This window comes from Anthonomus grandis, chromosome 8, assembly GCF_022605725.1.
Source record: "Anthonomus grandis grandis chromosome 8, icAntGran1.3, whole genome shotgun sequence".
Taxonomy (NCBI): domain Eukaryota; kingdom Metazoa; phylum Arthropoda; class Insecta; order Coleoptera; family Curculionidae; genus Anthonomus; species Anthonomus grandis.
In genome coordinates, this window is record NC_065553.1 from 11,572,591 (window position 1) to 11,586,754 (window position 14,164).

General features: G+C 32.7%; 1 protein-coding gene across 5 annotated transcripts in view; it reads left to right on the top strand.

The window, feature by feature from the left end:
- The window catches only part of LOC126739158 (zinc finger homeobox protein 3), a 234,978-nt gene that overhangs the window by 196,133 nt on the left and 24,681 nt on the right, over positions 1-14,164 (top strand). Inside the window, exon 5 of one of the 5 annotated variants that reach the window (XM_050444704.1) lies at positions 12,404-12,456. The exons of the other annotated variants lie outside the window; for them this stretch is intronic. Within the exon in view, the coding sequence (XP_050300661.1) occupies positions 12,404-12,456 (53 nt within the window). The remainder of the gene's footprint in view (positions 1-12,403; positions 12,457-14,164) is intronic. 5 annotated transcript variants of the gene reach the window in all.

Consider the following 14,164-nt stretch of genomic DNA (forward strand, 5'->3'; position numbering starts at 1 on the left):
GGAAAGTTATTAAACTTAAATCATATCATACCCATTTCAGTTATGCATTAAGGTAATAATATTTTATTAAAAGTAAAGTCACCTTTTATTAAAAATCCATTGACAATTTCGTTGTAACGATTTTATTTTGTAGGATGGAGATCTGAGAAGGATCTAAAGGATTTAACAAAAACAAAGGACTCTATTTGTATTAGATATTATGTTTACAAACTTATACAGCAAAAATTTTATGCGCTTCAGTGCTTTTAAGCCAGACATTATAAATATTCGTTTTGTTACTATTGAGTTATATAGGGCTTTCTGTTCTATAAGATAGACAGGATTTTTTTAAATATTTAGGCAACATTATTATACTAGTGAGTAAATCTAAGATCTTGTCTGTCATTTTAAGTACAATACTAGTATTGTCAGTCAGCTATTCAGATATTCCAAGCTACACTTAGATCATATTTAAGTTGTTTCTACTATAACTGAATATACATTAATAGCTGTTAAATTTCCACCTGAAACTGAGTCAGTAATCCAGAAAAACCACATTTTTAATCCCCAACGTCTTCCTAATAACCCGCGGCTCATAAGTCCCCCAACGCGACGTCTTCTTGAACGTTAAAATTTTAATATGGGCCTCTCATTTCGCATTCTGTAGAAGCTTATACTCGTATACCCCCGCTGAAAATATATACGCCTCCGTAAAGAAGGTTGTATGGGACCTGGGGGGATTCCGGTAATTATAAAGTTTGAATTGGCCCGAGCAGATGTCGCGGCGCGATTATTAAACTCTCTCGAACCCGGGACTCTTTTCTTCTTTCTTGGCTCTTCATCTTGCGGCTTTACGAGGATAATGAGGGAAGTTTTTAATAAGAACCTGCTTAGGTGATGGGTAAATGTTATGATCTGCAGCTTTAAATTATGTTTACCAAGAGATCGAGTGGTGATGAAAAAGATTTGTTTTGGAACATGAAGCAGAGTAATTGAATACAAGATGATGAATCAGTTAAATAAAATTTAAACCGGAAGTTTCAAAAAGAAAACAATTGGAAAATTGGAAGTTTTAAGGATAAACTGAATTTTTCTTTCAGATTACCAAATTTAGCTGTTATTTGTGTTTTCTAAGGAATCGAGTGGCAATGAAAAAGATTTTATTTAGGAATTAAAACTGAATGCAATATGAGAAATTGTCGAATATACATGGTGATTCGCGACCCACTGTACATACTTTGGTGGAGTATAAGGCATGTGTGATAAAAATTAATCAAAAGACAACAGCACCAATTCTCGGTCTCAAAAAAAAATAATTGAAATCAAGACTTTGAGTTGTTGTCTTTTGATTTATGTCTAGGATATTTAACTTAACAATTCGGCTTTATTAGCAATATACAGGGTGATTTAGGTATTTTGGTGAAAGTTGTTTACCTTGTAGTTCCTATCCTAAACGGCTTAGCTGATTTTTTAAAAATTTTGTATATAAACACCTTTCGAGCATCTATACTTTTTCACATTTAAAAAGTTTCAGGGTCGGATTGAACCATTTCAAAAAACGAGCCCCTTAATTGTGAGACTTTTTTCCAAAAACAACATACATTTCTGAAGAAAAATATGAACTATGTTGAATGCTCACCAAAGGTTATGTACAAAAAAAAATCTTCAGATGGTAGACACGCCTTTTCAGCAATGTGTACACTAAAGCTATAAAGCTATTTAAACAGTACTAAAGACAACATCATGAAAGCTATATATCTACCTACCTACTATTGCTATTTGAAAAAATCAATTTTTGAAAAAATCAATAAATTAAAGCTTCAAACTAATCAAGTAAGTCTGGAATTTTTGTGACAGACGATTGTAAAATGACCTTGATGTAGCTATTTTATTTTTGTTTGATGTGAATTCCGAATCACTAGATGTTCGCCGCAACTTTTAATACATTATGTGAGAAGGGTAAGTTTCCCTTAACCGATGTTCATGTTGAAAGAGTGGGTGCTAATATTATGGTTCAAGAAGAGAATATTCTCAACCTTGTAAGAGAAAATCTAATCACTAGCACTAGACGAATTTCCGCCCAGTTGGTGATACCACAGTCACAGTCACGAGTATGGAAAACTATAAAAAATTAAAATTTATATCCTCTCCATGTACCAGGTGTCCCATTTTGGGTACTTTTGCGGGATATCTCCGTTATGTTTAGAGATAGAGAGTTGCGGTTTTCGCAACACTGTACCACTTTTTCGTAAAACTAAAGATGCTGTTAACACAATTTTCATAGTCCTTTTATTTTAAAAAATACAGGGCATTTTTGAAATTTTTGCATTTTGGGAGCCTCGTCGTATCTCCGTTATCTTTAAAGTTTTTGTTAAAGTAAAAGTTCATTCTTATAAAATTTTTTTCCGTAGAATCCAGTGGTGTAAATATATTTTTTTATCAATATTTTTTGAGTTGACGTTGATTTGTTGAGTTAACCAAAACTTTTTTTTTAATGGAACACCCTGTATATTTATAGTTCATAATATTGGCCTTTTCTTTACCTTTTTAAAAATATATAACAGTATGGACTTATTTTCAAAAATATGCAAAAAACTTACACTTTTCTAAATTTAAATAATCAAATTCGTAATTTAATGGAAGGCAATGGCTATTTATAATGAGAAACAAAAAAATGACAAATAAATTGTATTTTATTAAATTAACATGTTTCTTTGAATTAATTGGTAACATTGATTTATGTTTTACTATTATCAAGCTTAAGTTGAATTAATATTAGTATCTTTTGTGTTATTTTATTTTTGTAAAATTGGTGGATACCGTTAACAAATAAATAAATAATTTTATGGTGGTACATATATACAAAATCAAGTGTATAAAAGACAATGCAATAATCTCATAGAACTTCAAGATGCAATTCATTTCGCATTTTAAAATCTGACAAGGAGACAAATTATAATTTTAAATGCTATTCAAAGGATTACAAAAATGTGCCAATTTTGTATCAGAGAAGATGGTGGTCATTTTGAACATCTCTTGTAAAAATGTTGTTTTGTTATATAATTCTTTTCTTATAGTGTTTATTAAATTTATATATTTGTTTTTTATGTTTCTTTATTACAAAAAAAATAGGAATTATGCAATTCCCCATTTGTCGTTATTAATTTGTAAATTTTTATTTTTCTATTATTGTTATTCATGGCCTACTATTAAATTATGCATTTAATTTAAAAAATTCTTAGTTATTTGCGTATTTTTGAAAATAATTCCATACTGTTATATATTTTTCAAAAGGTAAAAAAAAACCAATTTTATGAACTATAAATATATTGAGTGTTCCATTTAAAAAAACATAAGTTTGGGTTATAACTCAAAAACTATTAATAAAAAAAAATATATCTATACAGCATCTTTAGTTTTACGAAAAAGTAGTATAGTATCGCGAAAACCGTAACTCTCTATCTCTAAAAATAACGGAGATATCCCGCAAAAGTACCCAAAATGGGACACCCAAACAAGAGGTTCAAAAATTTGATGAAGGAATTTACAAAGGACAGAGTTTTTAATTCGAGAAACCTTCATATATGGGTAAAATCCTCATTTGGCTAATTTTCAATGCAAATTTTTGTTAAATGTTTGGTACGGACTAATAAATGATGATTTAATTAGACTAAATTTTTTTCCCGAACGAGTAACCGCTATTATATATTTAGATCTGCTTCAAAATATTTTACCATGCTTATTAGAAGAAGTAAATTTAAGAGGCATATACTTCCAATGCGATGGAGTATCTGCACATTTTGGAATTGATGTTCGAGATAATCTTGATCAAAAATTTGCTGATCGGTGGATTAATCCAGCCGATAATTTTTGATGGGGGCAACAAGAAATGTACAGTGTTCCAATTGAATTAATAAAATGATTACATTTTTATTGTGACATGATTAAAGAAAACCCTCAAATGAGTTACTGTATCCAATAACTTAAAGTAGAATTTTCAAAATAAAAACAGTTGAAAAATTGATGTTTTTTTTTCGGTGTAAATTAATGTTTCCTTTTCAAAAGCCTAAATAAACACCCTAAGGTATTCACGCTATTCCCCCCCAAAAACGTTTTGTGAATTTCAATGCGTATTCTTTAAAAAAAGGCCCGTCTCTGCTAACCTACTAATCCTAACATATCTGATCGGGGCAATTTCGACAGTTAAAAATAAATGAATTATTATCGCTTCTCTAATTTCAACCCTGAACAGTTTCAAAAGTAGAATCCTACCTATTTATATAGGGAACATAAAGATCGTGCAGACAATAAAGCGGAAACAGTTCTTTCAATCTCGTATAACACATAACGAACCGGAGTAGTGTTGTCTCGGGCCCAAACGAATCTGACAAAATAAATGATAATTTCCAACACCCGCGCAGTGTTTATAGAATCACGGCGACCGGAGATCGGGATCGCATTCCTTCGGCTACCTGCGCGCCCACGTACAAAAGGCGCATCGCAACAAAAGATCACAGAGTTTTATATATTGTGATGTTTGTCCCGTTTTTTTTTTGGTTCCGGATTGGGATTACATTTTAGGATAATTTGCTGTATGTTTGCAAATTAATATACCTGTTCTGTGAAGTTTTCTTTAATGCTATTATATTGGAAATTGGTGCAGGTTTTGATATTGCAAATTTCAGAACTTAAACCAGATAACTATTTTTATCAAGCAATTTGAAGCAATTTTTTTTTCAGATTAAGCAAAAAACACATTTACACCTATGTGGACAAAACATAAAAATACTCAATAAAATAGACACAAATACTTAATATAACTATATTATACCACAAGCTAACATTACACTTATTGACTAAGATTATTGAAAAAATATTATTGGTCGAGAAGTAACGTTTAATTTTTATAACCTTTAACTATCTTGGCACCATTATAACAAAAACCTTGAAGTTTTCTCAAATCAACTTACTTATCTTTTTACTAAATAGATGTTTATTTTATGCATGTCTTATATTACGTGATACAAGTTAAAAAGTTTGAGACCAAAGTATGTCAGAAATCTTTGAGTAGTTTTTGTAAGGTACAATAACAGATTGTGCGGTCTGTCTTCTGGTATAGTAAACTGGATTCTCTATGTGCTATCAGAATAGAGGAATTTCATATACAAAGATAAGCACTATTTAGCATAAAATGGTTTTACTGTAAAAACTTGTGCTTCTTGATAGAGAAGGTTTGTAGAAAATCTAGACAGTTCTTTAAGAATTACTCTTAAAATGTTGAGTAATGTTTAAAGCATTTACGGTACTGAAAAAGATCCTCCCCATATTGAAATACTATATCTAAAAACTGATTTAGCTAAAGTTATATATAAAATATTTAAAGGCATATAATTTTTAATATGATAAAATTTATAAATTAGTTTACGAATTCTGAAATTAATACTTTCTATATGTCCTTTGATATTTTAATCGATAAAAATGCCTAAGTACTTTATACATGATTTTCTGCTCAAGGTTTCGGTGCAATTGCATGGTTTCACCTCAAATAAACATTCATATTTGTGCACCTTTAAAACATTTATACTTATTTGGTTCTGATCTAGAATATAAATAGTCATAAATTTAGCCTTGTCAATGTTAATCGTTAAGTGATGTTCTTCTAGCCATTGATGAACCTTCTCAAAATCAAAAACTGCTCTTTCTGCAGAACTTTCCCAGCTGTTGCCCCACCCTCCACTAATAAAACAGTATCATTTTGTAGCTGTAAATTTACTCGACATTGTTTTTCCTATTTGTATAAAAAATTATTAAAATAATTTGCTACATCTTTTCTATTAGTGTTAGTTGTATTATTGTCATCTTTAAGAGATATTTAGCTTCTGCCTTCTACATTATAGTCAAACTCTTCATTATTAATTTTCCAAATTTTTTTAGGACTGTATTTTGTTTCACCAGGTTTAGTTTTAAAGTAAGAAATTTTTGGCTCTTTTATTAAAAATAACTATATTTTCAGCATTACCTAGAAATTTCAGAATGATTTATAAAGTTACTTTTCTATTATTTTGAAAAATGTCAATAAGTTTTTATTTACACACAGTTATATTATTCTATTTTATATTATATATTTAGTTACATTATTTTACAGTCTTTATGTCTCGTTGGATTCAGAACGACAAAACTAAGACAAAACCGTTGGAATTTTCTCGATAGCTCCCATAGAAGCCGAGATATCGACCTTCAAAGTTTGGAATTTTTCATTTTTCGGGTATACCCCCCCGTATCGAATTTTTTCACCAAAAATTGATTTTTTTCGAAATCAAACTAAGTATACGAGCGTCTTATTTGGGTTACCTAGATTACGAAAACACCGGGTTATAACAGGATCCGAGCAGAACTAAGGGAATGAGAGCACTTTGAAAATCCTGAAAAAGTCGTTTTCGACGTCCGTTTTTGAGGCCAAAAATGGGCATCAAAAATGCCATATCTCAGCTATTAGGAGAGCTACAACTTTGCGGATACTCTCGTTGGATTTAGAACGACAAAACTAAGACAAAACCGTTGGAATTTTCTCGATAGCTCTCATAGAAGCCGAGATATTGACCTTCAAAGTTTGGATTTTTTTATTTTTCGGGTATACCCCCCCGTATCGAATTTTTTCACCAAAAATTGATTTTTTTCGAAATCAAACTAAGTATACCAGCGTCTTATTTGGGTCACCTAGATTACGAAAACACCGGGTTATAACAGGATCCGAGCAGAACTAAGGGAATGAGAGCACTTTGAAAATCCTGAAAAAGTCGTTTTCGACGTCCGTTTTTGAGGCCAAAAATGGGCATCAAAAATGCCATATCTCAGCTATTAGAAGAGCTACGACTTTGCGGATACTCTCGTTGGATTCAGAACGGCAAAACTAAGACAAAACCGTTGGAATTTTCTCGATAGCTCCCATAGAAGCCGAGATATCCACTTTCAAAGTTTGGAATTTTTCATTTTTCGGGTATACCCCCCCGTATCGAATTTTTTCACCAAAAATTGATTTTTTTCGAATTCAAACTAAGTATACCAGCGTCTTATTTGGGTCACCTAGATTACGAAAACACCGGGTTATAACAGGATCCGAGCAGAACTAAGGGAATGAGAGCACTTTGAAAATCCTGAAAAAGTCGTTTTCGACGTCCGTTTTTGAGGCCAAAAATGGGCATCAAAAATGTCATATCTCAGCTATTGGAAGAGCTACGACTTTGCGAAAACTCTCGTTGGATTTAGAACGACAAAACTAAGACAAAACCGTTGGAATTTTCTCGATAGCTCCCATAGAAGCCGAGATATTGACCTTCAAAGTTTGGATTTTTTTATTTTTCGGGTATACCCCCCCGTATCTTATTTTTTCACCAAAAATTGATTTTTTTCGAAATCAAACTAAGTATACCAGCGTCTTATTTGGGTCACCTAGATTACGAAAACACCGGGTTATAACAGGATCCGAGCAGAACTAAGGGAATGAGAGCACTTTGAAAATCCTGAAAAAGTCGTTTTCGACGTCCGTTTTTGAGGCCAAAAATGGGCATCAAAAATGTCATATCTCAGCTATTGGAAGAGCTACGACTTTGCGGATACTGTCGTTAGATTTAGAACGACAAAACTAAGACAAAACCGTTGGAATTTTCTCGATAGCTCCCATAGAAGCCGAGATATTGACCTTCCAAGTTTGGATTTTTTTATTTTTCGGGTATACCCCCCCGTATCGAATTTTTTCACCAAAAATTGATTTTTTTCGAAACCAAACTAAGTATACCAGCGTCTTATTTGGGTCACCTAGATTACGAAAACACCGGGTTATAACAGGATCCGAGCAGAACTAAGGGAATGAGAGCACTTTGAAAATCCTGAAAAAGTCGTTTTCGACGTCCGTTTTTGAGGCCAAAAATGGGCATCAAAAATGTCATATCTCAGCTATTGGAAGAGCTACGACTTTGCGGATACTGTCGTTAGATTAAGAACGACAAAACTAAGACAAAACCGTTGGAATTTTCTCGATAGCTCCCATAGAAGCCGAGATATTGACCTTCAAAGTTTGGATTTTTTTATTTTTCGGGTATACCCCCCCGTATCGAATTTTTTCACCAAAAATTGATTTTTTTCGAAATCAAACTAAGTATACCAGCGTCTTATTTGGGTCACCTAGATTACGAAAACACCGGGTTATAACAGGATCCGAGCAGAACTAAGGGAATGAGAGCACTTTGAAAATCCTGAAAAAGTCATTTTCGACGTCCGTTTTTGAGGCCAAAAATGGGCATCAAAAATGCCATATCTCAGCTATTGGAAGAGCTACGACTTTGCGGATACTGTCGTTGGATTTAGAACGACAAAACTAAGACAAAACCGTTGGAATTTTCTCGATAGCTCCCATAGAAGCCGAGATATTGACCTTCAAAGTTTGGATTTTTTTATTTTTCGGGTATACCCCCCCGTATCGAATTTTTTCACCAAAAATTGATTTTTTTCGAAATCAAACTAAGTATACCAGCGTCTTATTTGGGTCACCTAGATTACGAAAACACCGGGTTATAACAGGATCCGAGCAGAACTAAGGGAATGAGAGCACTTTGAAAATCCTGAAAAAGTCGTTTTCGACGTCCGTTTTTGAGGCCAAAAATGGGCATCAAAAATGCCATATCTCAGCTATTGGAAGAGCTACGACTTTGCGGATACTGTCGTTGGATTTAGAACGACAAAACTAAGACAAAACCGTTGGAATTTTCTCGATAGCTCCCATAGAAGCCGAGATATTGACCTTCAAAGTTTGGATTTTTTTATTTTTCGGGTATACCCCCCCGTATCGAATTTTTTCACCAAAAATTGATTTTTTTCGAAATCAAACTAAGTATACCAGCGTCTTATTTGGGTCACCTAGATTATGAAAACACCGGGTTATAACAGGATCCGAGCAGAACTAAGGGAATGAGAGCACTTTGAAAACCCTGAAAAAGTCGTTTTCGACGTCCGTTTTTGAGGCCAAAAATGGGCATCAAAAATGCCATATCTCAGCTATTAGAAGAGCTACGACTTTGCGGATACTCTCGTTGGATTTAGAACGACAAAACTAAGACAAAACCGTTGGAATTTTCTTGATAGCTCCCATAGAAGCCGAGATATTGACCTTCAAAGTTTGGATTTTTTTATTTTTTGGGTATACCCCCCCGTATCGAATTTTTTCACCAAAAACTGATTTTTTTCAAAATCAAACTAAGTATACCAGCGTCTTATTTGGGTCACCTAGATTATGAAAACACCGGGTTATAACAGGATCCGAGCAGAACTAAGGGAATGAGACCACTTTGAAAATCCTGAAAAAGTCGTCTTCGACGTCCGTTTTTGAGGCCAAAAATGGGCATCAAAAATGCCATATCTCAGCTATTAGAAGAGCTACGACTTTGCGGATACTCTCGTTGGATTTAGAACGACAAAACTAAGACAAAACCGTTGGAATTTTCTTGATAGCTCCCATAGAAGCCGAGATATTGACCTTCAAAGTTTGGATTTTTTTATTTTTCGGGTATACCCCCCCGTATCAAATTTTTTCACCAAAAATTGATTTTTTTCGAAATCAAACTAAGTATACCAGCGTCTTATTTGGGTCACCTAGATTATGAAAACACCGGGTTACAACAGGATCCGAGCAGAACTAAGGGAATGAGAGCACTTTGAAAATCCTGAAAAAGTCGTTTTCGACGTCCGTTTTTGAGGCCAAAAATGGGCATCAAAAATGCCATATCTCAGCTATTAGAAGAGCTACGACTTTGCGGATACTATCGTTGGATTCAGAACGACAAAACTAAGACACAACCGTTGGAATTTTCTCGATAGCTCCCATAGAAGCCGAGATATCCACCTTCAAAGTTTGGAATTTTTCATTTTTCGGGTATACCCCCCCGTATCGAATGTTTTCACCAAAAATTGATTTTTTTCGAAATCAAACTAAGTATACCAGCGTCTTATTTCGGTCACCTTGATTACGAAAACACCGGGTTATAACAGGATCCGAGCAGAACTAAGGGAATGAGAGCACTTTGAAAATCCTGAAAAAGTCGTTTTCGACGTCCGTTTTTGAGGCCAAAAATGGGCATCAAAAACGTCATATCTCGGCTATCGTAAAAGCTACGACAGAACCAAGACAAAACCGTTGGAATTTTCCCGATAGCTCCCATAGAAGCCGAGATATTTCTATGTAGAAAATTACTACATAGAAATTTTTGTAATTTGAGGAATGCTACTCTTGCTACCTCTATTCGGGATCTTATTTCAACTGACTGGTCCAACGTTTCTGTTATCTAACTACCCATATATTCATATTTTCTTACTCTCTCTATAGGTGTATCATCTATGACAAGGTTACCTTGGATATTTTCTTGTTTGGTTATGACCGTAAACTTAGTTAGTTTTTTTAAGATTCATTTTTAGACTCTAGGAATTTACATATATTATTTAACATAAGTGTCTTTGGAGATCTTTGAGATTATCTGCCTTTACAATAGTATCATCAGCGAATCGCATATTGTTCAAAACGTTACTGTTGGTGTTATTAAACATTATAACTAATAAATTTACTGGATGGACAAATAGAAAGAGTACGAAAACACAAATACTGGGCATCTGGATTACAGAAAATAATCACCAAACAACAAAAATAAGAAATAGGATATAAACAGCAAGAAATGCGTTTGTAAAACTGAACACAATCCTCTATTCGAGAAGCCTTACAATAGAACTAAGTATAAGAATATTATGGTGCTATGTGTTTTTAATATTATATTAGGGACTGGAAAGCGGGATACTGAAACAAGAACACATAAATAAATTGTAGTCGTTCCAAATATGTTGTTATAAAGGGATGCTCAAGATATCATGAACAGACAGAAAAACAGCAAATAAATGTGTAAAGAATATGGAGTATTATATACACCATAAAAGAAAGAAAGTTACTAGAGAATGCAAGGAAAGATAAACGGAAAAGGAAGCATTGATAAAGTAGAACTGTAGCTTAATAGAACCTTTCAGAGTGGTGGCAAATTAAGTAAAATAAAGTTAATAGCAATGATGATCTGAAACTAGATTTAATATATAATAAGTGGAGAGGTACCCAAGAAAGAAGAATTAAAACAATTAGTTAAAATGTTTTAGCAAGTGAATAGAACCCCAATATATTGAAATTGTTATTAAATAATGAATAATTTAAATGTTGAAAGTATATAGTGTAAATGTGGGTTTTTTTCTAATTTTGAGGAGTAAATTGTTAAATTCAGTATCGTGCTAGAGATGTCCTATTTAAAAAAAAAGAACAACCAAAAAAAGGTACAAAAAATACATTCATCACGATTCCCTTAACTTAAGTAACCCCACGACATTAAACAAGGCTTTTTTATTCGACCCAAAACTTTTTTATTAAATATCTGACAGTTTGACGAACAAATATTAACAATTTTTACGACAAAGCATATTTTTAGAAAGAAAATCTCGTGTTTAAATCCAATTCGAGTGGCTCCTGACCCTAGTCGATCCCACTTCTGACAGCCGAGAAAAATTAAATCGTTATCATGGAACATGAAAAAAGTTTCGCCCTTAAGTAAATGGCCTTAGAGCGCCTGGGGGGGCCTAAGGTGGGTAAGGGGGGATTTGAATCAGCGTACCAACGTGTACGGGCCGATTTATATTTAAATGTTGGAATCGTTGCATGATTAACCGGTATTAAATAAACGTAACGGACTCTTAAACGTTCGCTTATAATTTATTTTTTATTGTCTATTGTCTCGGGAACATCTCACGCCATTATACGAACTCAATTTCTTCGATCGCAATAAATCTTACCTTAGATTGAGTTTGAGGCTTTTGAGAAAAAAAAAAGTTTTTATTCAAATCCTTGTTAATTTATTGGTAAATATTTGGTTACTTGCCAACAGACGCACCCCGGTAGGCCACGAGATCTGTCAAATTAAACTAATATATCAAATTCTAAGAAGAAACCCCTGTTAAAGGTTCTATACGACCCAAGGTTTTGTCCACTCATTCAAGACTTATTCTCTACCAGAGGGTTTTTCTTTGAATGGTATTTTTTTACCTGAGAGGTAACAGTGTTTCAAATTTGTGATTGATATACATACGTTATTTGCCTAGGAAGGAATATATGAATGTAAAAGAAAATGCCACGTGTGTTCGGATTGTTGAAGTCTAAATTGCTGGATTTAAAACTGTTTAAATAATCTAATTTTAAGCATGTTTAGATTATAACTGTATAAACAACAGGCGGCAACTTACTTCTATTTATTTTTTACCAATACTCTTTCGTAAACGTGCTTAAAAATTGCTAATCCTAAATTAAAATTAATAATTCCATATAAATTGAATCAGTTTTTTCGAATTTCAGCCTATGAATCCACGCCTTGCGACTACGGACCAATACTGACCTCTGTAGGACAGGTCAGTAACAAGTATTTGTGATTTTTAAGCACGTTTATATTTTATTAGTCATATCACTGCTTTGGCACATTGTTTTGTTTTGCTTTTTTGCATAATAATTTAAGAGACTGCTGTAATTTGTTTATTATGCATAATTTTAGCTGATAAGAGTTTAACTTCTGAAGATAAACTTTGAAACTATTAGTGGCAAGTAAGCGATAAAATGGGCTTTTGGCATGAGGTGAAATATTTGTACTTTCTTAATTCTTGCCTATTTAAACTGGTTTTAGATTTTAAAATTTCCCCATTCGTTAAGCACTTTATTTGTTACATCCTTACTTATAATTAATTACAGCGACGTAAACTTTATCGTGAAATATATGAGGTTGAAGAAGAGAAGTCAATTTTTGCACGGTTTTTCCGCTATTATCTTCAAATAAATAATAATCCTTTCGTCTCTCTAGATTCAGTAAAAATTAAATTTTGTTCCTTTCATACCTTAAAAATGAATAATAAGAAATAGGTTTAAAATATTAAATAAAAATAAAGAAAATAGTTGTTTCCTTATTGACTTAAAAAAAAACCAAAAATGATAAACTTATTTTATCGCAGTGGTGATTTTGAAAGCGCCTTGTCCCAAAGTACAAAAAAAGTTAAATTGACTTATCTATTTGGATATAATAAAATATTTATCTTAGCAGTGATTATTTTTAACTATAATAATTCAAAAATTCACAACAATAAACAATAATGTGTTGCCTTTTCTCTGTTTCTCTTTGAAAATTATAAATTAAATATTTTATTTAAGCAAAATTTCAAATTTTTTACGATCTGAAACCAGTTAAAACCTTATAAATTTTGCTGCCTTTAAAAAAATATTTATCTTTGCAGTTATTTTTAAACTTATCGACAAGGTATCTATGTTTATTGCTTCATAAATAATACAATATTTATTATCCTGGGCCAGTAAAAAAATAGGCAGTAATAAAATATTATCTCTGTAGTGATTTAAAAGGTGTATTATCCCAAACTAATCGACTTGCTTTCTCATTCCCTCAGAAATTGTTCATCCTATTTTATTGCTGACCCTAATCATTCTATTAATATGTATATACGTGAGCAAGTCTTTTTATCTAGCTTGAAGCAAGGTCACCAGTTTTTAAAAAGGCGATAACAACTGTGTGGATAACTACAGGCCTATTTCTTTGCTTCCAATTGTTTCAAAAAAGTTTGCAAAAGTTGTTGTTAATCAAATTGTTAACTTTGTTGAGCCCAATGACTTATTTACAGCCAGTTCAGCTTTAGATAGGGTAAAAATACCAATGTTATGGTCGAACTTTTGCATAACATGTATGGGTATGAGGACCGGCTCTATTTCTCTGCCTTATTCGGTGATTGTATGTCTCACGAACTATTATTACAAAAATTAAAGTATCATTAATTTGATGAAAAATTTGAAGGCAAGTATGGGGATCTGCAACTTTTGCTATCGATACGACTGCATTTGCTAAATCTGAAGCAGAAGCACTTGCAAAACGATCTGAGGCGAAAAAACAGATTGACGACTGGTTTCTGGCAAACAAGCTTCTGTTGAACTAAGATAAGACCCAAAATATGATCTTTATATTTAAGAAAAACCGCAGAAACTAAAAAACCATCATCAGTTGTCTGGCATCCTCCTGGATCTAAAATTAAAATGGAAAATCGTAATCTATATGGGTGTGTTTCT